The following is a 27,315-nucleotide window of genomic DNA, read 5'->3' on the forward strand; positions in this document are numbered from 1 at the left end:
AGTACTGAACTGTTCGTACAAAAAAATTAAGCTATGTTTTCACTGCACGGACCTCCTTTATTCGTGATGCACTTTCCGCGTAAGTGTACCGTGTGTAATAAAAGTTTGAATGTCATCGCTCTTGACGACTGGACGTGTAAACAACGTGTTCACCCTGCGTTCTCCGACACGAACCTGTAGAAAAAAAAAACTGGAAGTTCACCCTTCTTTCAAACAGTTGCGAATACAGTACCTTCAACAATTGCGTAGGTCAGCTTTAAAGTAGCGCTATGTTGCCTGACATCACAACATCAATACAACATGGCGACGTCGAACGGTTATCATAACCAGAACGATGACTATATGATTACATGTTCTAGTGCTCTCTTTGTTTTTCGAATGATGCGGTGTTGCGAATGTACATTGTTTTGATTGATCCATGTGAGACCCATGCAAAAGGCGCTCCATGGTGTGCCTTTTACAGCAGCGCTTCGTTGTCCCTTTTAAGGGATATTTACTGTCTCTGTAATAACGTCTTTTTAATGCGCAAGCTTTCTTTGGCGAGTACTCCCAACAAAATTTGTCCGGAACGCCATAATCGTTATGCCTTGTATCTGCACAAAAATGCGCGATTTCGGAAGGTAACTCTTTTATTGGTTATATTCTGTAATGTGGGTGATAGGTAGCTTACTAAGCGGCAAAGAACAAGTGAAACAAAACGGAAAAAGATTTCATTGGAGAGAATACCTGCATGATCAAATTTATGCATACTCATAACCTAGGGCTCCATAAAAAATGGATCGGGAAACCTGTAGTAGGAGTGTGGCCGATGTGAAATTTGAGTGTGGGCTGTCAGGATTGGGGGCTCAATCCCGTCGCTCGTGATCCGTTGTCAAGAATGGAGTCCGGCATGAATTCGAAGGTAGCTGGCCCATGCCGTCGTCCAACTTATCCACGCTGAGGACGTTGATGAAGGGAAGGACTGCTTTACATCGAGAACGTGGAATATGGGTTTGTTTACAATATTTATATCAGTCTAACATGACTGCTTGAGAAAAGTGCATCAGTCTAACATGACTGCTTAAGAAAAAGAGTGGCAGTCCAACATGACTGCACAAGAAAAAGTGTATCGAGCACCCGCACAACAGCAGTTTTTAAACACTCGGTCCGCCGGCGATACAAGGCGGCGAATGTTCGTGTGTCATCGCAAAACTAGCCGACTCCCGCAGGACGGCCTACGCACACAAAGGCACACACATTCCCATGTCCGGAACCGACGTCAGAGGGGAGCCGTTCCGGGTAGCTCGGAGCCATTCTGGTAGCTCGTTGTCCTGCGTCCCGGTCGGCGCGTGGGAAGCAACAAAAAACGGCTTTCCCGCGGCAGCTCGCGCATGCATAGCAGATCAGGTCCGCGCTGGGGAGTTCGGGCACAATAGTTCGTCCGCCGAACTCATTCCGTCACAACGGCGATGGGGCTAGAGGATGGCGGCGGTTTTCAGCACAAAGCCCGCTTCATCGAACGCATCCTAGCTGAAGCGACGGAGAGTGGGGGATGCGCGTCTTGTTCGCCAGTCGTAATTGGGTGGCAATCCTGCATTGCAGCTCGCCATTCTTAACAGGGCGAACTTGAAATTTAGGAGTGTCTTAATTTAAATTTGGGGGCCGGCCAACTTAAAATTTTGGGGTGGGCCAACTTGAAATTTAAGGGTGGCCTAAGTTAAATTTGGGGGTGGGCCAACTTGCAATTTTTGGGTGTGCCAACTTGGAATTTTTGGTTGGGGCAACTTGAAATTTGGGGGTTGGCCAAATTGAAATTTGTGGTATGCTTATGCTTGCCTAGACAACTCCGGCGGAGTTTCTGCATACACTTGTTTTTGTCTTTAACGAGGTGATCAGCTTCTCCATTGTTATGTCTTCCGTGTAGAAATTTGCAAATTTGTAGCCTTTCCGCCCGCATTCTTTCTCTTGCTTAGTTAGACTGCGGTAAGCACAATATCGATAAGTAAGCATACGCCAATATCTGGGAACGCTCGGGTCCCGCTGTTTCCGCTGTCATCAACATCGCGTCGGCGTCCAACGCGGACGCCTGTCGCGTCTCTGGCGCGTGCGTCGAAGGCGCAGAACGTCAAGGCGCAACGATAATGACTAGAACGCGACTTTTGTTTTCTCCAGTGGGCGCCAAACGAGCTATAGTCTGTGTAGCAAAGGAGAAACGGGTGCTGGGGAATGAATCATAATGGCTGGAGCAAAAGGACTTCTTCTTGGGCAAGTTGGTGCTTAGATTTCCTAGGTATACTTTGTGGCGCAAAATGCATTTCTTGAAAAGGGACAGAAGAAAGGGAGACAGTGAAGCGCCAAACTACCAACTGTTTGATGACAGCCGTTTTATATTAAAAAGAAAGGGTCTGATTGTGTCAGCGATACATCTATCGTATTATATTCCGCAGAAATGTGCTTCGTCCGAAGTATGCTGTCGTGACCGTGTTGTTCTGTCACACCTTGGCTCCCTGCGCATGAGCGGGAGTTGTATTTTCTTCCATACATTTATGTTCAGGCTGTCATTAAACACCTGGTAGTTTGGCGCTTCGCTGTCTCCCTTTCTTCTGTCCCTTTTCAAGAAATGCATTTTGCGCCACAAAGTATACTTAGGCTGCAGCAGATTATGCGCTTGGTCTCACCAATTCCGTGCGTCGCGACGAAGGCTAGGTGCTCCGGCTCAGCTGGTGAGTATGGAGAACCGGCCGCTGCGTTTGCCGGATAAATTGAAGACGATTCGCCCGTTGTGCCCTGCTGATCCTTCCGTGAAACTTTTTTTCTTTTTAATTTAGTCTACATCGCGCAAGGACGCGATCGTAGGCGGTACAATGGCGGGTGCCGAAAGTTCCGGTTCTCTCTTCTAGTTGGCTTCTTTTCTAGTCGACTTACAGCACCCTCGACGCTGCGCGGATTTCTTGGCGCGGAGTATGGTCGACGGAGGAAGGTGGCGAGAACGACGAACGAACATTTTTCTCCCGATATCTGTGGACTCGCGAAACGGGACGAAGTGGATTACATCGATTGCGCGCTTATCGATTCCCTATTTCGGAATTTCACGTTTTTTTTTCTCCTTTCCACAATGTGCATCCTGCGTCGACTCGGGAGGCCGTTAGAATCTATGCGGTGTGAGAAGCCAAACAGAATCTTCATTTTGGTGCGTTTACTTCTTCCTATCTTTTATTATTGTTGTTATATTTCATTTGTGTCCTTTTCTTTTTGTACGTGTCTCACGCCGATGCCGAGCCCATCTCACTTGAGAGATGCGTGACCTTGGAAGCAGAGCTTCTCTGCGGTCTCTACCGGATCGAGTTCGCTTTGGTCCCGGGGCGAACCTGTCTTTGTGTCGAGAGTGTGTGTATTGTGGTTGCTATCTTGTCTTCCTTTTTTTTTTATTTTCTCGGCTTTTGCTTCGGAAAAGATAAGCCAGGATGCCGTGCGAGTTATCGATTCTAACTTAGCGGGTCGTTCTCGTAGTCCTGACGTGTTTACTAGCCGAACACCTCCGCCGCGTTTTTGAAGATCTTCCCCTGCTGACAGTGGAGCTGCCGCGAAACTCGTATCATCGTGCGCCGCGTAAACAGTTGCTTGTTCGTTTGGCTTTGGTTTTGTGTCTTTCGCGCTTGTTTTGTTCACGGCATAGCCGACGTGAATAAATAACAGACGCCGAGTAAGTAGACGTGCAGTGTCAGCGTTGCTTTCTGTTTTTCTTTCTTGAATTTTTTTGGCTCCAAGAGTGCTTTACTGGAGTGGTTACGCTTTCCGCAACCCTATAGTTTGTGTCCGTTTTGAAAAAAAAAAAAACAAAGAAAAGGAAAAGCTTTTGTGCATGCTTTTCTTTCTTTTTCAATGGCAAACATCGTTGACTTCTTACCGCATTTTCGCCGGGGTTTCAGAAACATTCTGTCTATGGTTGAAGTTAGTGTGTTCGCTTCGGCATCGCATCCTTGCCTGTGGCGTTTGGAGTGTTACGGCGACTTCAGTGCGTGGGGGTGATGTCTGTATTGCGTGGCTTTAGATTCGGCGCACTTAGAACGCTGCTCGAGGTTTTTTTTTCTCCTTTATTTCGTCGTCACGGACTAATAACGCGTCCTTCCACACTTGTACGCCGCTTCTGTTGCGTGGTGATGGCGTGATTCCAGTGCTCGCCTGGCGGCACCTTTTTTTAACTAGTTTTTTTGTGCATGTGCATGCATAGCACGAAGTCCTGGGTTCGAACGCCAGCCGCTGCATCGTGCGCGTTCTGATTGACATCTGAATTCACGAATTCGCCCGTGTACCGTATTTTCGGTGCGCAGTAGCTAAAAAAAGAAATAAAAATTAAGAGAAAACGGGAGGCTTAAATTTCTCTCGAGACTTTCCGCTGATCCATTTCCTCCTTTGCTGAAACTACGAAATTTCTCGTTTCATTCGCCGAGGCTGTCGGCCTTGCCGACCGCCTTTATCTCCTTCACATTTCCGCGGTGTGCTGCTGTTTCTGGTGCTCTTTCTCTCCCCCTACTTTCATTCCCTACCCCCTGTGCAGCGCGGTTGAGGTGTCCTCTGCTGAGAGACAGTTACTGCACTGCACTTTACCCCAACCTTTCCTTCCCATCAAGAATCTCCTTCTCTCTCTCTCTCTCTCTCTCTCACGCGCGTGACAAAAGCTGCGGACTTGTGCGGGATCAGCTCGCATAATTAATCACCCGCGTGCTCACAGAGCGAAAGCCGCCTGCACTGTAAAATAATTTGCGCCCTTAATTGTGAACGGCGGTGTGCATTTGTCCATAACTGACACTTTTACACCCTTTTCTTTAGGTGTAAGCGAGTGAGTTGTAAATTGATATACGCAATAATTCACTCAAAGGGTGTAAATAACTTGACACTGTGAGCGACTGTGGAATAAACGTGGTGTCGTCTGTCATCGGTGCCGTACCTATGTACTCCTCTTTGTCATCGTCGATGATGGAGTTCTCGAACGGACCCCCGCGGGGCGGCCGGTCGTCGGAGGCCCCTCGCTCTCGGGCCTGTCGCCGCGGCGACCGCAAGAACTGGCGCCGCAACACCGGGTCGCTGGTGATCACCTTCAGCGGGTCATCCCCGTCGTCCGACATTGTCAGGTCACTACGGTAGCGCGTCGGTTCCAATTTCTTCTTCTTCTTCTTTCTGGTCACTGAACTTGTTGTTGTTGTTGTTGTTGTTGCCGAAGCATGGTTCACACCCAGTACAGGGGGACAGACTCGCTTCCAGGTTAGCAGCGGCAGTGCTTGGTTCCGAACGAAGTTGCGCGCTATTCTGAAAAAAAAAAAGATAACAAAGAAATGATGGGACGGGCCCCGTTCGCGTGCTTGTTACAGAGCTGCCGTCTAAAAGGAAACTTTACAATCAGGAAAGAGATATATATTTCATTCCAGGACAGTCGGAATCGTCAGCCTGCGCTATTGTGCTCTACCCTGTGACACCGCGCAGGGGGGCAAGATGGCACGAGGATGCAAGAGGCAAGATGGCACGATGAAGATGGGAAACGCGCAGAAATGATCAATGTGCCTTTCGCACGTGGTGGCACGTGGCGGTTGGCGCACTTACCCACCACTTACTTCACTTACTGCACTCACTCACGCAATTACTCACCACCTTCCCTAAATGTAATAATGCTTAATTAAAGGTGAGGAGCAGCAGATAAACAGCAGCCTAGCAGCAGCGAACAGCCCCAGCTCTCTTCCTAATCACAGCACAGGTCGTCGTCTCCGAGCCGCTCTCGGAAACACCAGGCGTGTCTGCTTCATGACAATGTGTATATATATATATATATATATATATATATATATATATATATATATATATATATATATATATATATATATATGTGTGTGTGTTGAGACAGAGAGAGAGAGAAATTAGACGAGAAAATATATTAAGGAGGGATGGAGGAGTACTTGAGTCCAGGGCTAATCGACCTAGAGGGTCGCTCGTAAATCGTGGAATTTGGTTATTACTCCGGCAGTGAGCATGCTTGTGTATTCGTTTGATCACGGTGTGCACACTGCGCCACAAATGTCTACGGGATTCAGGTTCCCCGGCAATTAAACGCGAATTTCTACTCTGTTAAGGCATGCAGCTTGAAATTTCATGGAGCAGATCGAAGAGTCTACTACAGATTGAAACTTCGAATTCGAAACTGTAGAGTTAGTTGTTTGTTTGTTTCTTGTTTTATTTTGTTTTTTCTTTTAGTAATCTTGTTTCTCTACTTGATTTGCTGTAGTCTATCCTTCGTAGATCTTTTTTTCTTTTTTTTCGTTTTTTTTGTTTTCGTCGCACTGTTTTCTACGATAGCAGCAAATGACTCGGGTGTCTGATCGTGCGCCCTTATAGCCATTTGCCAACCTCGCTCTCGCATCACTTGGAAAACTTTGATGCCGTCAGTGGAAGCCTCGACAATATGAACCTCGCTCTGACGTCAATCATAAACAGTACTACCGGCCTTCAAAATGTACGTTTGTCTCGGTAACTTCCGAAGCGCTTTTATTTTGAGAGCGTTCGGGCCCCTTTGAACTCAATACTTGGTGCCTTTACTGGCAGCATTGTGCGCTGATCTCGTTGCGACGTCAATGAAATGAAGCTCGGTAGGATAGACGCTCCTGTCGCCCAAAACTTACGCTGTTTTTAAAACGCGAAAGGAAATACAAGTCTATTGTGCTACCGTTCTGACATTTGTAGACTCGATACGCGGTCCCCGCACTACCGCTTCTGTAGTGGATTCGCAGTGACGTCAGTGCAAGCTGGATCGCTTTATATACTCGCACACTTGACGTAGAACGTACGTTTCGAGGCCTGCGTAACACGGAGAGCTATTTCAAGTTCACTCCAGCATGGCTGCCGATCGAGTTTCGGTTGTCCGCTCGTCGCTTGACGCACTGAATTTTTTCTCTCTCTCTCTCGGTTTGCGCAGCAGGCGGAGGGGGGTGTATAGCAAGTAGCGCAAAGCGAATCATTTATACGACTCCACTTCATTCGGCGTCGGCTTCTTTCTCCGAGCGTTCCACCTTTCAAGAGTTTCGGTTTTCTATAGTTTCGGTTTTCAGCGCTATGCTACTATGCTACAGCTGCTAGGCTTTGCGTGTTTCTAGCTCGATTTTTTCCCCCTTTCAATTAGGTTCGGACTTCACTCCGTCCTGTATTTTTCTCGTCTTCCGTTTTGTGCGCGCACACAAAAATGAAAGTCTGCTTCGTTCGAGGGATGCGTGCCTGAGAGCATGGCTAACCTTTTCGACGGGCAACACAATGCTGCCGAGCCGGTTCGGGGGACAGCCGTCTCACTGCGTCACCTGCCCCTCCCTCCTCCGCCTCCCCATCTCTTACCCTGCGTCCTCTTCTGTATTCTGGACGGGGTTCCGTGTGCTCTTTCCCGTAGTGCTCCCCTTTTGACCGTATCACGGACGTGATGCTGTCAGCGGCAACTTGAGCTTCTCGGGCAAGCTGGTGCGCGATTTTGGTTCGTTCAGCTTTATATCGTCTAGCGTGTGTTTTCGTTTGTTTTACGCACTTATACGGCACTGGTGTGTTCTCTCTATTTCTTCCCCACACACCCTTTTTTTTCCAGCCATCGGGAATTCGTTCTTCACTGCGTTGCCATCGCAGCCGTAGGCGAAGCGAAGGCTTGTCCGTCCGTGCCCGGAATGAAAGCTCCTCTCTCCACTTCTTTCCCGAGAGAAGGAATACGCACGGAGAAAGAGACTAAAGGCTTGCTCTCTTTCCTTTCTCGACGGAGAGAAGGGTTTTCATTCTCTCGCCAGGCTTGATTCATTCCTTGCCCCAGGTCCGGCGGCTAGCTCTAATGAACCGTGGCCCCGCGACGTTTCTGCATTGTTACGCGGGTTGCAGCCCCCCCTCCCGCCCACACACACATGTTTTGTTTGCTTGTTTTCTTTCAGTCTCGTAGCCTGGGGTATTTTTCTCGCGGCTTCGGCGGTTGCTTCGCCGTATCGGTGGCGAGCTCTTTTCTGTAACCCACTTTATTCATGTTTTTTTCCTCTTGATCTTCACAAATTGCTCGGCTTTCGTTCGTGGCTCTGTTTACCCCCCCCCCCCCTTTTTTTTTCTGGAGCCCATAGACCAGAATTCTGCAAGTCTTGTACGAGCGCAGCCATCTTGTTCCGGGTGGCTGCGGGACGTGGAGAGCTGGCTAGAAGGGTATCGCTCGGGATGTTGGACTATGCGCGTCGCGTGTGGATTCGGCGGCTCGGGCGAGCGGCAAGAACAAAGTCATGGGGTAGCCTTTTCTCCAGTTTTCCTGTCCCTGCAGCCTTTCTGAACATGGTGCCAAGATGGTCCTTGGAGCTCTTAATTCAAAGACTTGGACTCACCCAGTCGAATGATATACGCAAGTTAATCATTGTCTGCCCAAACATTACTAGAAAGGAAACAAAACTTCTCGCCGCAAACGCCGCGCTTCAAACGTCCCGTAAAACATGGTAGTGCCTTCACCGAAGAGATCGTCTGTAGTGATGCATTTCACTCGAAAAGCAAAATTGAGGGTCTTTTTTATTTTTTTGTTTCAGGTAATGGCAGGTGTGGTTTGCCCTAAGTTTAAAATCCGTGGCCTAGGTATCCCTTGCTGTCCACTGCAGAGAAATGGCAAAGTTAGGTAACTGCAATAAAGAAGGGGAAAATGTGGTGCGCCTTACCGAAGCAGGTAAAAGAATTAAAAAAAAATTATGCGGTGGCTTAATTATCTCGGGCCCCCATTCTGGGTATAATTTAAAGAAGCTCCCGATGCGTATCGTCCACGCGCAAACGAATGATATTTGGGAAACCAGCTGGTTCGAAATGATCCGGCGCGAATTTCGCCGCATTAATTTTGCTTCTTTTATTACTAGTATTATTATGTTTTTGTCACCTCTGTTTCTTAATTTGTATGAGTATGACTGGTGTGGGGGCTAACAATTTGTGCTTGGTACCGACTCCTTACTAGGGCGGTTTCCTCGGCGCCTCCATAATTGGAGCGATAGAAATTAGCCACGGTCTGCTGCATAACTTAATTCCTTCTGTCTCGGTGAAGATGCCTGATATATATATATATATATAAGCAGTGTGGTACGTGCATTCCTTAGAGCGATTGTTCGTTGCTGGGTTCCTAACGAATGTTCCGTCATTTCATATTGTTGAGGGAAAAAATAATTAACACGCGCAAAAAAAATTCAGACAGCTATCGAATACAAAGTGAGGGCGACCCAACAAAAATGGTGGTGGTGTATAGTCGACTCAGTGTGAAGACGTCGGCTTTGTTTGTGCGACTCCTGCAAAGAAATCGAGTCACGGGAAAGGAAATAAGTAATCAAAGGAACTAAAATGAAGCGTATAAGTGAACGAGGGCTGCAGGGCTGTGAGGGTGGGCGCAGTATGGTGGAGCGTTATGTGACCGATGGAAGCGGCCAGTCTACAAGACCGACGGTACCTGGTGGACTTCGCCTTCGCAGCGCTAGAGTGCGTTTTCGACGAAACCCAACAATCAGTGTATTTACTGTCTTACCGCCCTGAACTAATAGTATAGTGGTCGCTCTCTCTCTATGTCTCTCTCCCTCTCTCCGACGTTCATTTACTATTTCGCACTTGCCACAAGAACGCAGTCATGGTTCAGTGCTTCTCTGCGAAGGGTTTAATACGTAATGTAATTGGCTGATAATAGACGTAGCATGACTTCTTTCGCTCGACACGGTTGTAGTTTGTTCGTCCGCGCCTGTATCTACAAGAAGAAGAAGAAGAAGAAGAAGAACGAAGAAGAAGAACTAAGAAGAAGAAGAAGAACTAAGAAGAAGAAGAACTAAGAAGAAGAAGAACTAAGAAGAAGAAGAACTAAGAAGAAGAAGAACTAAGAAGAAGAAGAACGAAGATGAAGAACGAAGACGAAGAACGAAGAACGAAGAACGAAGAACGAAGACGAAGAACGAAGAAGAAGAAGAAGAAGTAGAAGAAGAAGAAGATGATGACGATGAAGGAAGAGTTTGTGCGCTAAGCCTGTTGGCGAGGAGAGGTTGGCTCCAGTCATGATGTTGGACTTGTGATTAGCGAACGTGTCTGGTCTGCGGCAAGCCATGCTTGCGAACGAAAGTCCTGGCTACTTAGGTGTCGCACATATGGCAACTGGCAAGAACACTTATGTGCCAGGGATTTCTTTTGGAGGGAATTGTTGGAGGATTACCCTTAAGGCCACGGTTCATCGTCTTCAAGTTTGTTCATATTTGTGGGTAATCAGTTTAGTTGCCAGCTGAGGGAATAATGGACGTAGGTCTCATTTCTGAATTCCGTGTTTGGACTGCAGCGGTGGTACGTCAGCGTGACGTCACACATTTTAAGTAGTCTTTTTTTTTTTAGCATCTTCTCGGGTCTAGCTAGGCTGAGTCGGGCTTCCTGTGGAACGCAGTGTAATGCTTTTGTTTTTATCGACGAAATGGTAAATAATCACGAGGCACAATCACAATCAAATGAGATTTCAAATCTTTCGCCTTGTATTGCTTTTTCCGCCTTTGAGAAATGCGCACTCGAAATTTACCGTGGAATGCGTTGCTGTACCAGTAACGTTTGCTTGTTTTTTCTCCCCACCCAAGTTTTCTATGGTGTTGAAACGTAAGCGCATGTTTGATGATAACTAGGTCATATTTGACACAGTAGGTCATATTTGACTCTGCAATGGCTTTTCCGCGCGGACAGCAACAAAAATAATTCACTTTGGTTCATGTTTGTAGCTTTCTTCGTGATCTCTCTTTGCATTAAGTTTACGCCCCAGTACGTTGAGTGCAAGGGGGAGAACTTTACACTCGTGGGCGTGCTATAGCGTTAATATTGCACGGCTCTAGCGTTAATTTACGACGCAGTGTCTGTGCGTGCGTGTGTGCGTGCGTGAGGTCGCAGTATGTTTTATTCACTATGGTTTCTGTATACGTGTCATCTTGGTTGGCTTCTTAACAATCTTAAATGACGGGTTCTAAGGCCCGCTATCTTTTCCTTTGTCGCCAGTTACTGCGCAGCTTATGCGTGTTTTCATTTCGCGTGTCAATATCTTGTGTTATGATTATATAGGCACACGGTATATATTAGAAAGAGAACGCTGTGCGTAGCGTAGCTGTCTCGGACAATGTGTCTCGTGCGGCACACTGCGAACGCAGCGAAGTGTGGGTCGACTGCCTCGCTGATCGGGAGATCGCACGAGGTGGCGCGTGGGTAACGTGTGGGTGCGATGCACAGCAGCCGCCGCCGCAGACAGACCTCCGCTCATCCCGCGCTTCGTTCCCATGCAGAGGACGCGCGCTATTCTGGCGCCATATGGTAGGCGAGCGTCGCCGCACAGCCCGTCTTGCGCGGCACTGCGCCTTCATTGCGAAGGCCGTTACGTGGACACTCCAAGCGCACTCCTGCCGTCGCCGTGATGTACCGCACAAGGTCGAAACACGATAACGTTGTTGAAGAGTTGACTGTTGGGCTAGTTGGTCGTCGATATTTGAAGTAGTAGCGTAGCGCAAATAAAACCACACACACAAGGAAGACAGACAAGGACAAGCGCTACTCACAACTGTTCACAACTGTTTAATGAACAGTTGTGAGTAGCACTTGTCCTTGTCGGTCTTCCTTGTGTCTGTGGTTTTATTTGCGCTAAGCTACTACTTCAAAGATAACGTCGTTGCTTCGCGCCGTACGCGGTTTGTGCGAGTGAACATTTGCGAAGGTCGATCAGCCCGCGACCGCGACTCAATCTCGTGCGCGTGGGGAAGGAAATCGGAGCGGAAACGCGCCGTCTTCTGTCGCGCGCGACGCAAGGCGGGGGGGGGAGGAGTGAGGAAGGGGAAAGCCGTGCTACCTCGGCTGTTGCTTATAGCGGGGCCGCGCGGGCGCCGTATCTTGCACGTGATCTGCGACGTGGACAAAGAGCGCGCGGGCGCGGGCCTCATCTTGAAAGCGATCTACATGTGGCCAAAGTATGCGGAGTGCCGGTAGCTTCGCATGCGCTGTACTTTAGACGTTTCGTTTGCGTTGCAGCGAGAGAGAGCACGAAGGCTAACTCGCTTGCTGCTGCTTCCGCGCTTACTCCAGCGTCTTGACAGCGAGTTTCCGCGGTCATCGAGCGAGATGTGTTCATGTTTACCTGTGCGCGCGTGACACCGTGTTTGTTAATTTTTTTAGCAAACGAATGTTCGCAAGTATATACGGCCGACAAAAGTACTCTCCTTACTTCGTGCGGCTGTCTACTAATTAGCTATCGCAGTCGATGCTTCGCGTTTCGGGAGAACCTGCGACTTTTCTTCTCGCGCTTTCCTTCCACCAACGACGAGAGCCGCCCAACGTCGCGGAGAAATCGTGCCACCATTGTCAGCGACGACAACATCCAAGGGAGCGTCACATCGAACCTTACTCGGAAGCGCTCGCCATCGTCCCTTTCAGGGCCGATTGCCGTTCGCTGAGATCCCCGTTACACGCTGGAAGCGCTCACGGACTTCAGCAGCTGACGACGCGCGCGAGTGTTGCCCTCCTCACCTCACGCCCTTGTGACACCCCCCCCCCCCTTCCCTTTTGAAGATTGAAATGTTCCGCCTGCGTACACTTTGACCACGTCTCTTGCACGCCTCGTCGCTTCCGCCGATGAAGACTACACAAGAAAAGCAGCCGCTCAGGAGATGATTGTGTTTACTTCTGTAATTGGATGGCGGAGTAACACAGTCTGGCGCGGTCCGTGTGCCTTGGTTTGCAACTGCTGTTTTTTATAGGAGTATCCTACTATAGCAGATATAAAGCACGAGTATAGGGAATTTATAGAGAACGAAATATATGACTTAAGGGTTCATTCGATCGTTCGCACGCTCGGGAGATCTTGTGGTATGCGGAAAACTGCCCATTTGTTTCGAATGCTTCATTTAGACTGTTAATAAACAACGCTTCCTAACCTGCAATGTTACGATAAAGGCTTGCTGACATTAGGAATACCGAGATAGGAACGTCGTTTTGCATTAACACTGAGCACGGGTGTTTGTTGCTCGAACATTGTTTTCGATTCGATTCGTTACTGGTACTATTCGATCTGTATTCGCTTCGATTTCAGGAGTTTCTATCCACACTCCCCTACTATATGATACTTCTGCCGTTGACTATGTGCACTCAGTTCTCTTATAATCCTCAAGATGATGCGTTTCGTGAAAGATCGGAATTGCCATCCGCTCTTTGTAGTTTAGTGATACTCTCTCGGCCGGTAAGGCCAATGCTCTTTGGGAATGCCAACGCCATGAGTAGGAAGGACCAGGAGGAAGGGGGAGGACAACAGCAGGACCCTTTGAAGCGGGGCGCCTCGCTGAGAGATGGCAAGCCGCCCTCCTCAGCGAGGCATCCGAGGACCAGGAGTGGGTCGTCCAGCGGGCCAAGGCCGTTGCCGAGGATCTCGGAAGATTTTCCTCAAGCGATGGACCCCTGGCAGCCCAGCCCCGGGCACCAACAGCAATAACCGTTGGACACATAAAGTTTGTTCCTATCTTCGCCTATCCTCTCGAGTAGATGACGCTCTTCCTTTTTAAGTTTTGACTCTGATAGGTGCCGATAGCGAATGACTTCGCCATAATTTTCATCACCTCGGGACTTCAGCAGTGTTGAAGAAAGTGTCACCCGGCGGTTCCTATAAGGTGGTTCTCTTTTCATTGTGTAACGACCGAACATCCAGTTTCATTAGACGTATACGCGCTGTAACGCAGCTTCAGCTTCTCTTGATGACTTTTTTTTTCCCGAAGAAACGTGAATTTCCGTGTTCGAACGCCGTAAGTGGATGTGCCTCCTTCACGACGGCAGGCTGCCATTACTACTTCCGCGGTCGACTCAGTCGTTTGTGGGCGCCACACGCCCGACATTCAAATTAACCCGCCGGGTGCTGCATAATTCATTCCAGCCTGTCATTTCGACGAGGCGCGCAAGTGGGGGCAGCGTCATTGCCGTTCGCCGTTGACGCGGTATCGGCTCGCAGAGCCCTTGCGCAATCACCCTCTCGATCTGTAACAGGGTGTATATAGGAAGTCAGTTCAGCAAAGAAAACGCTTTTCACCGTGCTCGTTTCACCCTGGCCAAAGACAAGAGCCGGCGGGAAAACTGCGCTTCGAACTTATAAAAGAAAAAAAAAAGATAGGTTATCTGACGAAAGAGGGAGAAAAGGAAGCGGAATCTCTGAGGAACGCAAGATAAATGGCGGCTCATCTAAAGGGTGATCATTTGCTTTGCGCTTCTGCGGCATACGCGCCTTTGCGACGGCGAAAGACTTTCTCACAGTTGGCCGACTCTAATGGGACGCGCGCTCTGCTATGAAACAGGGAACAGAATGGAGCGGAGAAGCAAGAGTGGCGAGGACAACGAGAGAGAGAAAAAAAAGGGGCAGTGTTATAGGGAAAGTGGGAAGGTGGGACGAGGAGTTCGACTACGCAATGCTTGTACGCTCCTTCGCGAGCCTCCCCACTCCGTGCGCCCGCTCGCTCACACGAACCGTGATAGCGCACATGTCTCGCGCGGGCGCGTGCGATTGCTCCCTCCAATTTAGGGTTGTGCGTTGCCCCCTCCCTCCCTCCCTCTTCCCGACTCCCCATTTCTTTATTCCCAGCGTCTGAACGTGGCTCTGTCCTTAGGTCCTCGGCATTTCTGTTTCTCCCTCGCGCCGGTTGCTGCTGTTTCTCTGTCATTTGCCTCCGTTTCTCATTCAAATTTGGGCGCACTATCATCTCCCTGCACTCGCGTTCTCCACGTTCGGGTTTTCGTTCTCGTTCCCTATACTTCGCGTGCTTTTCTCTCCACGTGATACCCCTTTCTTTAAGGCCCGTTTTACTAGTCTCCACCCACCCCCCGTTGTTTTTCTCGTTTCTCTCGGTGTCTCCAAACTTCCCGTGTCTCTGCCTTCCTTTCAACCTCTCGTTTTCATTCCCGCATTCCCCCGTGTTCCCTTAGCCCAATTATCCCTACCGCTGCATATCGCTCTCCTTTTAGAACTTCACGGCTATGTTCTTTCCTCCCCTTTTGCAATGCTTTCCCCCATCGCCCGACCCTATATTACCCACCTGTATCGCACCTTGCGTGTGATTCCTTCCCAGCTTTCCCTTTTCTTTCGTTGTTCCGTGTTGTTTTCCTACCTCGTATCCCCTTTTCGCGACTGCCTTCTCTTTCCCACCACCGTCAGTTCCTCTTTCAGCTCAGCTTAATAAAGCTCACTCGCTAATTTCTCGCTCACAGTTCCGATGCCTCCTCGCCTTTCTTTCGAACTCTCTTGCTTTCCGCTCGTCCCTTTCTTGACATCCTTTCCACTTGTATTCCTCTCCCCGCGCTTCGTTTCCCAAGCCACCCTCTTTCCCCTTTTTTTGTTCTGCGCGTGCGAGTGTTTTCTTTTTTTGTGTGCGAAGTTGGCGCAACGACGCGCGTTCGCGCTTGATTGCACAGAGCGCCGGTGCATGCTTCGCCGCAGCCCCGCGGGCGCTGTGGAGTTGCGTATACTCGGGGCTGCACGAAGTCATCTGTGTGGTTGTACATGTGCGTGTGTTTCTTGCTCCTGGTCCGCACTCGCGCGGGCTGCCCTAACGAACGATGCTACCCTGTGATCCTGTGTGCCGACTTATATAACGTATCCGTTCTCTCTCTCTCTCTCTCTCTTTATTTTTTATATGCTCGCGATCCTACTGCCTCCAAGGGAATTTCAGATTCCTGTCTGATGAAGCCAGTGCCTCTGCTAGTTGTGCTTCTCGTTAGTTACGTGACCTATTCGTGTACAGAAGTGCCTGTTACCGTTAACAAGTTCTGTTAACGGCAAGAAGTACTGTTAACAAGATCGTGCCATTATTTGCTCTTGTAGCGTCATAGTCTCCCCATGTATCGGCGACAACAGAGACCTGGCTCTGTAATGGCGTGTTTGACTCTGAATTTAGCCCGCCCGGCTTTAGCTTGTATCTTTGATTCCTTTGAAGCACTCGGTATCATTTGAGCGCATCGTAAAACTGTGCATTGATTGTTTTGTTTCCCACAAGGCTAACAAGAGAATTCCTAAGATTCCATGGATGAATCCCAGCACACTGTAAACATCGCGTCGTGTTCGTCGTGTGCGCCGACTGAAAAAAGAAAAAAAAAACATTTAATCCTAGTAGTATCATTCGCTTTAACACTTCTAAGGAAGAACTGTGTATCAAAATGCAAACAGATAAAAACTATGAGTTTCAAGTTGAACTACCAGGATTATTACACTAACCCGCGCAAATTACGGGCTTGTATCACACTAAAGAAATCTGCTGCAATTTCCTTTATATGGCACGACTATTTCAGATGCCTCCGACATAGCTAATGCTTTTAATCTATACTTCGAATCAGTGTTCACGCATGACAACAACTCTCTTTCACTGTTCACAAATACTAACCACCTGGTGAGGCCGCGGTGAAAACCTGTCGAACTGAATGGCGCCTCACCAGCTTCAGGCATTTTTCGGTGACCGTTCATTCACCTACAGACGCAACAAGTTTGTTCGGATTTGGTTCCACCTGGAATTTGGGCAGTGCAAAGCAGAAGCAACGACGCAAGACATTCAACCAACCAACGTGTAGCTGGCGGCAGCGCCTGCTGCAGCCGGCTCGGCCATCACGTGACAATTGCATGCGCGGCGCCGCCGTATGATGGCGCCACCGGTCCAAACTCGTCCCGCTCGCGCTGAATGCTTAGTGTATGGAATAAACTTTAATGCCTATGTAGCTGGGAAACTCGTCTGATATTTCGGCGTTCACACGCATTAGAATTATTGCAGAGTTTTTTTTTTAAGTGTCTTCTCTCATCGAAGTGGTAGTTTGAGCACGTCATCGTGCACAGCATGTGTACAAATTCTGGCCAATGCCCGCCCCAGTCTGCACGAGAGCGACGAAAATAACTGGATCCCGCTGCAAAATGATAACTCTTTGCACGGATCGAGCTTTCCCCCGGTCCTGTCAAACGGCGCCGTCATCACAATACCCCCCCTTTTTTTTGCCCTCTTTCCTCTCTCTCTCTCTCCATCTCCTTCTGCCGCCTGCCTCCACCACCTCCTTCCTTGGCGCATCTCAACCATGACAGATCCCCCGTCGGCTGCTACGACCAATGACCAACCCTGCTGGCCTCGGGGTGGCGAATATGCCCTGGCCTCCACGAGTGTATACGCATGCCTCTATCCGTAAGCAAAGCTAACCTGGGCCTTTCCATGATCCGCGAGGCAGCGATTCTGCACGTCCTGTCTCCAAGTCTCCCGCCACCTTACCAGTCTGCCCCTAAGCGTGATTGTTACTCGATAACAGTGCTGGTGAATGAGGACAGTGTACCGTCTAATAAATCTCTTAGGTCGTGTTATCCTGTGGCAGCAGCAACCGAGAAGGTTATTGGTTTGTTGGCTCGTGGCTAAGTATACCGGTTCAGTCTAGGTTGCAGGCACTATTCTGCTTGTTTAGCGCTTAATAACTAGCGTATGTCGTGCGCGGAAAGCATAAGTGACGTGCGAAAGAATACGTTCGTGCAAGGACTCCTTGTTTCAAGTTCTGATTTGATGCTTTGTACCCGTGTATTTGATGTGTCGGGCATGCCTGGACAGGAATACGGAGATGTATTGTAGCGGTTTAAGCAATGTAGGTAGCATCGTATAGCGAGCGCTGCATTTTGTAGGCATCCCGTAATTACCTTCGGAGGAGCACAGTTATACATACATCTGTGAGACGATGTAAGCCGTGCTTCGAACTAGATTTCTGGCGTTATTTCAGGAACGGTTAAGCTTGTATCAGACATTTCAGCAGTGCTTCAAATTTCTTTATCTGGTTTCGATTGGCGACGTACGTTGAGCACGTATATCACATATTTTCTTTATCTCTTGAAACATAATTTTTAAAACGCTACCCAGGAGACATAAATTTCAAGCGCCAAGCAAAACAAACTTATTTTTTATTTATTTACCCATACTGCAACCCTCCGAGGGTTATCGCAGGAGTGGGGTACAAAATCAAGTGTTGCCACGCACACAGCAAAAGGGGTACACAAATCAAAGGTACAAAGCAAATTACTAGTATAAGGAATATGTTAAGAAAGATAAAGGGGTCTCAGTACATACATATGTGCATGTAAGCATAGTGAATGATACATGGTTTTAAGAGTCGCGGGCATCAACCAGTGATTGCCTTAACAAAATTATCAAACGTCATTTTTCGTATGTTAGGGGGAAAATGGTCAGTGGCCAGTGTCTACGTGATCGGGATAACGTAGGACACGAAGCGCATTGTTTGGACCGCACCGATGGCACCGGCTGTTGGAACCTCAGTGCTGACGCCCGTTATTGCAACTGGGTCGCAAGCCCCAAGGGTAGCGTAGGCCTGGCGGCCTGGGGCACACTGGAAGCATCCGAAGGTCCCAGCAAAGCATGAGGCGACTGCTAACAGAACAACTTGTTTATTCTAGCATCGCAAAGAGCGGGCGGTCAGGTCGACCGAAGTAGAGAGACGGGAGAGCACGTTACGCAACAGAAGAAATCGGAGCCTCTCTCCTGGCGTCCGGGGGCAGCTGCTCTTATACTCTTGCCGTCGCGGGCAAGAAGGAAGGTCACGAGATGACCCCACGTGACAGCGGCGACGGACGGACTGAGAGACATGTTGGAACAAGGAGGTGACGCATCAGACGGGCCGGCGCCGGTCAGACCTCCTCGCTTCACACTGGGGGAGCTCCTCTCCCCGGCTGCCGCGCTTTGACAAGCGTGGGCACACACACACACACGCACACACAAAGACACGTGGCACTGAACATGCCGGGACGCGCTCGGCGGGGCGCGCTCGCGGCCGCTCCGAACGGGCCAAAATGTCCGCCGCTTGGAACGAAGCTCCGGCGTACGTTGCATCCGCGCTGGCTTTACCGCGCGTCGTAGGCGAAACGTAACAGACCGCCCCGCCGGGGGAGGGAGATCCCGATGGTCAGGGGACTGCATCCGCTGTCCGGAGGGATGTCGCTCGATGATGCTCATAACCGAAGTCGGTCGTCCCTCGGCGTTTCTTGAGCGCAGCGCACCGAGAAGGCCTCGTTCTCACGTTCAGGTTCACAGAGGACACTGCAAAGTGACTTCGGGAGAGTTCTCATTTTTCTCTCGTTCCCAGCAAGCGTTAGAACTACGCCGAAACTCAGCCGCTCAGTCAGCAAGCACGGCACAACCCTCACTAAGCCATGCCAGGCTCTTTCCCCTTTAATACTACTGCCTAGTTCCTTACAGTAGTCTAGCAGCACTCAGAACGCGTCCACAAATTGGAAAATTGCACTAGAAAGCACATCATCACTTTGAAACACTACACAAAAGCAATATGTTAAAAATCCTGCCTCAGGAAGAAAAACATCAATAACAAACAATTTTGAGGCTGATTCCCACGTTAGGGGCTTCGACTTAAGCCATCGGCGTTACCGTTGAGACTCCCCTTTTTGTAACGCACTTCAAAGGAATATTGTTGCAAAGCGAGGCTCCAGTGCAGGAGGCGGCCATTTGTGAAACAGATAGTCTGCAGCCATTGGAAAGGGCAGTGATCCGTTTCGAAGCATGCGAATAAGCGGAGATCGCAGCGAGCGACCGTACACTAGCTCAGCTGGCGAAAATCCCGTAGCCGCATGCGACGCGGTCCTCCATGCAAACATCACCCCAGGCAGAAACAGCTCCCAGTCAGTTTGTTGTTCAAACCACAAGGCTCTCCACACGCGCTTCATGACGGAGAGGAGCTTCTCAAGGGAATTCGACTGGGGGTGGTGCACTGAGCTGTGTAGCAGCTTTACCCCGCACCTTTCGAGAAAGGCCGTCGTCAAAGCGCTAGTAAACACTGTGCCCTGATCTGATTGGATTTCCGCAGGAAAACCAACTCGCGCAAATATGGACAGTAGTGCATTGACTATCTCAACTGAGCTGAGTTCTTTAAGCGGCACTGCTTCAGGGAACTTTGTCGCTGGGCAGATCACAGTCAAAATGTGTCTGTACCCCGTGGCTGTTACCGGCAGAGGTCCCACTGTATCAATAACGAGCCGTCTAAAAGGCTCCGTAATGATAGGTACCAACTTCAACGGCGCCCTCGATTTGTCCCCTGGTTTGCCCACCCGCTGACAGGTGTCACATGTCTTCACAAAGTGGTCTGCGTCCCGAAAACACCCTGGCCAATAGTACTCTTGCAAGAGACGGTCCTTAGTTTTCTTAACTCCTAGGTGTCCGGACCACGAACCCCCATGCGACAAGCGCAACAGATCCTGACGATAGCACTGAGGCACGATCAGCTGATCGAACTCCACTCCCCTGCGGTCTATATACTTCCGGTACAGGACCCCACCTCTTTCCACAAAGCGAGCATTTTTCTTGGCGACACCTTCCTTGACAATGCAGCGTATGTTTTCTAGGCTGCCATCCTTCTTTTGCTCGGCTATCAAAGCCGACCGGCTGACTTTTAGCAACCTATTAAGTCCGTCTGACGTAGGCGCGATGAGCAAATCTGCAGATAGCTCTTCTAACTTTCCCGCATCGGGAATTTCTTCTCCAGTATCTGGTGCCTTTAACGCTACAGGCTCAATTTTATTCGGTTCGGGCGTGCTCTGAATATCAGCTTGCTGCGCCTCTGACCCTTTCTCATCGTTCGACAACGTCGGCCCCGCAACTACCGCCTTTGCAGCGAGCTCCCGAACCTTCGATCTGGTTAAGGCCTGAACGCTAGCCTCACCAAACAAAAGCCCCTTCTCGCGCAGGAGGTGATCGGACCTGTTCGAAAATAGGTACGGGTACTGGGGGGGCAGCATAGATGACACTGCCGCCTCCGTCTCAAGTGCTCCGAAAGGTCCTTCAATAAGCACTTTTGCTACGGGCAGACACACGCTATGAGCTTCCACGGCTTGCTTGATCCATGCGCACTCGCCCGTGAACATATCGGGTTCTACGTAAGAAGGGTGAACTACATCCATCGTAGCTGCGGAATCGCGAAGCACTCGGCACTCTTTCCCGTTCACGAGGAGGTCTCGCATGTAAGGCTCGAGAAGCTTCATGTTCTCGTCAGTGCTGCATAATGACAAAAACACTACTTTTGCTTTTGTTTCCGGACACTGCGCCGAAAAGTGACCCGGCTTCTGGCACGTATAACACACGCGCGCTTGCCTCGCCTCGAACCGCTTTCTGCGTTCGGCTTCGGCTGCCGCCGTCTCCTTACGTTCGGTCGGACTGCTTTCACTCGCATCCGCAGTACGTGTGTCCCCCTTTGCTCTCATGGGCGTGAACTTCGGCCTCTCAAACTTGGAGCCAAATTCACCCTTTTGACCGTCCTTAGCTCCGCGAGCCCGACGCGTCACAAACTCTTCGGCTAGCTCAGCGGCTCTAGCCACCGTACTAACGTCTGGCCTATCCAAGACCCAGTAGCGCACGTTCTCAGGTAACCGACTATAAAACTGTTCTAGCCCGAAACACTGCAGAACTTTCTCGTGGTCACCAAACGCTTTCTCTTCTTTGAGCCACTCCTGCATGTTTGACATTAGCCTGTAGGCAAACTCTGTATATGACTCACTTTTGCCTTTCTCATTTTCTCGAAACTTCCGACGGAACGCCTCCGCGGACAGCCTGTACTTTTTTAGCAGACTCGATTTCACTTTGTCGAAATCCTCTGCCTCCTCTCTATCCAAGCGAGCGACTACGTCGGCCGCCTCGCCGGGTAACAAAGTGAGCAAGCGCTGTGGCCACGTTTCCCGAGAGAACCCCTGCTTCTCGCACGTTCGCTCAAAGTTAACCAGGAACAAACCAATGTCCTCTCCAAGCTTAAACGGCCGCATCAGGTCAGTCATTTTAAACAATACTCGTTCTCCTGCACCGTGTGCCTGACTTCCATTACGAGCGCGTTCCATCTCCACCTCGAGACGCTTCATTTCCAAAGCGTGTTGACGGTCACGCTCTTCTTTTTCTTTCTCGTTTCGTTCTTTTCGTTCAAGCTCATCTCTCTCTCTCTGTTCTTTACGTTCAAGCTCCTGTCTTTTTGCAGTCTCCCTCTCCTCAATGGTCTCAAGGCATTCCGACAGCTCGTCATCCTCAGCTCCTAACTCAAGAATAACCCTTAGCAGTTCTGGTTTTCTGAGTTTGTCTGAGACATCCAGACCCAACTCTCTTGCAAGCTCCAACAATTTCGGTTTGCGCAACGACTTCAAATCCATGGCTGCTCTGAATGCTGCTTTCTCTACTGCCTACTATTGTCTTGCCGCAACTAACCCGGCAGCAACGACAACCACAATTACCAGCTCTGTTTCTGACACTAACAAAAGCCTGGCAAAACTCAGAAGAAGAAAGTCCCGCACTCACCAAACCTCGCAGCCAAGATTTCAGCGCAGTCGTTCCGCTGCAGGCAACCAGTCATCACACAGGGCTCGTTGCACTGCTCCCGGATGGTCGTTGTGCTGCTCAGCATACAGTCAACCGCATATCTTCGCTGCTGGCCTCCGTTGTCGCGATCTCACCGCTGGCAACCAGATGTTTGAACCGCACCGATGGCACCGGCTGTTGGAACCTCAGTGCTGACGCCCGTTATTGCAACTGGGTCGCAAGCCCCAAGGGTAGCGTAGGCCTGGCGGCCTGGGGCACACTGGAAGCATCCGAAGGTCCCAGCAAAGCATGAGGCGACTGCTAACAGAACAACTTGTTTATTCTAGCATCGCAAAGAGCGGGCGGTCAGGTCGACCGAAGTAGAGAGACGGGAGAGCACGTTACGCAACAGAAGAAATCGGAGCCTCTCTCCTGGCGTCCGGGGGCAGCTGCTCTTATACTCTTGCCGTCGCGGGCAAGAAGGAAGGTCACGAGATGACCCCACGTGACAGCGGCGACGGACGGACTGAGAGACATGTTGGAACAAGGAGGTGACGCATCAGACGGGCCGGCGCCGGTCAGACCTCCTCGCTTCACACTGGGGGAGCTCCTCTCCCCGGCTGCCGCGCTTTGACAAGCGTGGGCACACACACACACACGCACACACAAAGACACGTGGCACTGAACATGCCGGGACGCGCTCGGCGGGGCGCGCTCGCGGCCGCTCCGAACGGGCCAAAATGTCCGCCGCTTGGAACGAAGCTCCGGCGTACGTTGCATCCGCGCTGGCTTTACCGCGCGTCGTAGGCGAAACGTAACAGCATGCATCCTTTGTCGGTGTTGGGAAGCCGACAATTTGACGCAGCTCATAGGCGTGGTCGACGGGTGGGGAGCGTAGAACATCGTGAACAATTGCAGCAGTAATAGGTGGAAGCGCGCCAACAACGTGGTCGAACGTGGTCAACTGCGAATTGAGCCGGTGGCGACGTAACAAGGATTCGATGGTAAGGAACCAAAAGTTCCGAGTCCGATGACCAGTACTGCGGGAGCTTGAGGGCGGAGACCTCGGGATCGCGGGGTAGTGGCATTGACGGCAGTACCTGATAGGGAGAATCCCAAGGCCATGAATGATTGCGTAGAAGGCGGACCGCGAAGAAAGCTGGGCTCGGGCTCCTTGCGGAGGTAGGCCTAGCGAAGCGGCTGAGGCACCTGGAGCTGAGAGCGACGACGCGGAGTCAGGAGTCAGCAATTCGCGGGTCAAGAAAAGCCAGACGGAACCGCTGGTTCCTGGTGTCCACAGACAGACAGACAGACAGACAGACAGACAGACGGACGGATGGACGGACAGACGGACGGACAGACGGACGGACGGACATACAGACATACAGACCGCCTGACGGACGGACGGACGGACGGACGGGAAAATCCTTGAGCAAGTAAAATTATGCCTGGTTTCGCAACCCCAAGATGTGCATGACACGCAAAACACTTCAAACAAGAGGTTTTACGAAGTACGTGCACCCCCGTAAGTACAACTTGCCATTGCGCGGAAAACCGTAAATTTCTCCGTAGCCGTATTGCGTTGCAATAGTCCGCGTCACGTGATGCGTCGTGGCGGCGCTGTCCTTTCGTTCAGTTCATTGTCGTAAGTCAATTAACTGCCGCATGGAATTGAAATCTCTTCGTTATTGTCATCGTGGTTGTCGCCATTATCGTCGTCGTCCTCGCTGCCTTTGTCTCCGTGCTGTGATCACCGCGACTTCGTCACGTGACACCTAAGGCGCGTCCGTTGTAGGGGTTGAGGGACGGACTCCGGGATGAAAAAGCAAAACTTGGGAGGATTTATTCTACATTATGTACAGGGAGGTGAGAGACATCAAGTACCAGTCGTACAGTCATTACGGGCCGGCAGCAACTCGGACGCTGCGGCCCGCGGCAAGAAGTTCGAGAGAGGTGAATCCGGGATCAGGGAATCGTCCAGAATCCTCAGGTCTCTCTGGAAGGCTTCTTATAAACCCTTCGAGCACTGTAAGTCACGTCATGTTTGACCAATGGGAGAGTCCGCTCCGATGACGCCACTTTCAGCCAATGGTAGGCGCCCGTGTCGCGGTGTCACACCTGGCGGCTCTCTGCGGTCTTGCCTCGCAGACTGGCAATGCACTTCTAACGAGGGGAAGGGGAGGGCTGCTCATGCTCCATTGTCCGAGGCCCACCTGCTAATCCCGGCGGCGCACGAACTTGTTGGCACGTGAACTTGTTGCCTTAAACTTGTTTGCTCGGCCGCTCCTCTGGAATGTGCTTTCCTGCTTCGGCATTCCTCAATTAGCTGTGCTGCGACTCGAAGTGGTTTGGGGAACTCGAAGTAATCGCAGGAAACAGCTCCATATCCAACACCGTCAATCCTTTCTTCCACAACTTCTTTAGGATGAAGCGACGACGTCCTTGAGGCGTTCTTGGGCGGTTTGTCCGTCTCCGTGGTGGACAATGAGACCGCGCCATGGATCAAAGCTTGAATTCAAAGCTTAAAAAAGATAAAGACATTAAGCCACGTTCCCGTTCTCGTCGTGCCCGATGTGGGTGATACGAGACGCCGTTTTACGACGCGGCGGTCTGCTGGGCGAAGCGTGGGGTTCGCTTCGGACGGGGCGGTGCAGCTGTCCAATTAAGGGGCTTAAAAGCGGGGACGTCGGCCGGGACAGCGCCGAATAATTTACGGCCCATCTCGAGATGAGTTTCGAGTCGGGTCGAATTTCTCGAGAATGAGCGCTGGCCAGAGAATCGCGTAGTACATCCGTAGAAAGACGTGCGCCCAAACGCACGCCCGTCCGCCACGTGGCGTATCGAGGAAAGAGGGAGAGAGAGAATTAGAGGGAGAGAATGTCGTATAATAGAGGACGGGATGCGTCACGCGTGGCCGTGAGTTTTTCAAAATTTTTGTCCTAGCACTTAGTGACGCTATTAGAGCGGGCTTCCTTCTCGAACGTGTTTTTTTTACCTGAAACGCTGCACCTCTTGAATTGGAGACGCGTCGTGTGCAAACGACGCTTCGGGGAGAACTGTGCTATCTGGGTCGGTTCTGTGGGCGGCAGGGAAAAGCGGGAGGCTTGCAGTTCCTGGATAGCGCGTGAGCCGAGGTGAACTGGCGGTGGAGGTTTCCAGATCGGTCAGGCTTGCGCGGAGGAAAAGAAACACGGCAGCACAGCTCATTAGACTGCGAGATATTCGGGTGGGATCGATATAGCATATTCCTAGAACTGTATTTCGCGGCTAAACACGCGAACAACGTATGAAACCAAAGAAAGGGTAGGAGTGCATGCATGCGTGCAAGTAGTAGAACGCGTGGTGCAAGCTAGCAGTGTAGCATGAGAAGCGACGACTCGGCGAGTTGGGATGTGTTCATGGTCAGCCAGTGCAACGAGAGATCCGCTATTCTTTTTAGAGCGCAGCACCTAGGCTAGTGCCGCGCAAGACGGGCTTTGCGGTGACGATGGCTACCAGATGGCGCCAGACTAGCGTGCTATCGTCAATTTCCCGGTGACGCCACCGATACCATTGGTCTGCTTTTACTCCTACTGCGTCTAGGTTGGCCTGTTTCCTCGTGACCAATTTTACTCTTTCACTCTTTCCATGTACTTCCCATAGTTCCAATGCTGGCTCCCGTAATTCCCATTGCAGCTGTCGTAGACATTATCGCCAGAGTTCCTTCTAGTTGTAATTGCGTGAATCTCTATGGGGCCACACACATGCGTCGGCTGGCCACGTACGTGGCTTGGATTGGCGTGGCCTCGTGCAGCATGCGATCTCCATCGTCCCTGGTAGCTCCCTCCCTGAAATGATCGAAGCGCCCTAATTGACATTCGCAAACGCACCATAATGCGGCAAACCAAAAGAGCGCGCAATTATACACGCATCCTTCGTCTCAAGCGCCATACAAACTAGCTGAGGAATGCTGCAAAACGCCCAATGACGCCTGCAGTGGGCGTAACCAGGCTGATGATGATGATGATGCCTAATGACGCAGACACGAACACCGCCAAAGGCAGCGACAATAGGCCTACCTCGAAACGAGCAAGAAACGGTGTGACTGGGCCAGCGTTGTATACACTGGGACCCCCCATCAACCGCGTGCCACTTCACCGCCTCCTCGAGATTTCCTTCTTTGTTCGTGCATCGCTCACAAAGCTCAGCTTGTGCGCTTGAGGTCATGAAGCCATCAATCATGAAGTAAAAAAAAAAAAATTATGTACGTCTTTTTCTTCTCTTTCATTTGGGCTTCTAGGAATTCCTAGACATTTTCTTGCCGTGTAGAAGTTGTATATACGCTCCGCCTGGAGGGATAATTTATGTTTTTAACGTCATCCAACGCTGGACATATATGTGCTAAATTCCGGCATTCGCCTGGACGCATCGAGCACGCCTGTCCAGCAGTTGCTGGCCGTCCTGTATATAACGCTCGTGCTTTTTTTTCCCCCCCCTGCGCTGTGTGTGTTTGTTCGGCGCAAACTCGGACGCGGTGCGGGCTTACGCCGGCAGTGACCCGAGTGTGCCCCAAGACCGACCCGTAAGCGGATTTGGCGTCCTGACCTCTTCTTCCCTTGCCCGCTCCCCCCACGACAATCGGTCCACCGTCGAGTGGCCCTTGTTTCGCCGCAGATAAATTGCCCTTGTATGTCGGTATTAGCTGGCCGACTGCGGAAGCCTCGGGCCATTTTTGGGCGTGTGTGCCGCGATGCTTGATGCGCCGCGCTGTCAGGGGCTGGCCGCCCAGAATAATAATACAAAAAAGAGAGAGAGAGAAAGAAAGAGAGAGAGAGAGACAAACGGACGCCCAACGCTTTTGGTCTTTCGGTTGGTCTCGGCGAACCCGTTCTCTTCTTGCGTGGCGCTGTTGTTTTGCGTGTCGCTTTTGAGTTTCCTGTGCTAAAGTTGCTGGGGGGCGAAATTTGGCGCTGTGGTCGATTGGCTACCTTGGGAATGACGAAGA

At 50.6% G+C, this 27,315-nt stretch overlaps 2 protein-coding genes across 4 annotated transcripts in view; one reads left to right on the plus strand and one right to left on the minus strand.

Moving 5' to 3' along the window:
- The window catches only part of mib1 (mind bomb 1), a 638,149-nt gene that overhangs the window by 178,293 nt on the left and 432,541 nt on the right, over nt 1-27,315 (plus strand). The gene's annotated exons all lie outside the window — the stretch shown is intronic.
- The window catches only part of LOC135922010 (uncharacterized), a 129,694-nt gene that overhangs the window by 12,701 nt on the left and 89,678 nt on the right, over nt 1-27,315 (minus strand). For both annotated transcript variants that reach the window (XM_070520781.1, XM_070520782.1), the window contains one exon: nt 4,928-5,286. In XM_070520781.1, coding sequence (XP_070376882.1) covers nt 4,928-5,286 — 359 coding nt within the window. The remainder of the gene's footprint in view (nt 1-4,927; nt 5,287-27,315) is intronic.

The sequence above is a fragment of the Dermacentor albipictus genome, chromosome 6 (assembly GCF_038994185.2).
Source record: "Dermacentor albipictus isolate Rhodes 1998 colony chromosome 6, USDA_Dalb.pri_finalv2, whole genome shotgun sequence".
Taxonomy (NCBI): domain Eukaryota; kingdom Metazoa; phylum Arthropoda; class Arachnida; order Ixodida; family Ixodidae; genus Dermacentor; species Dermacentor albipictus.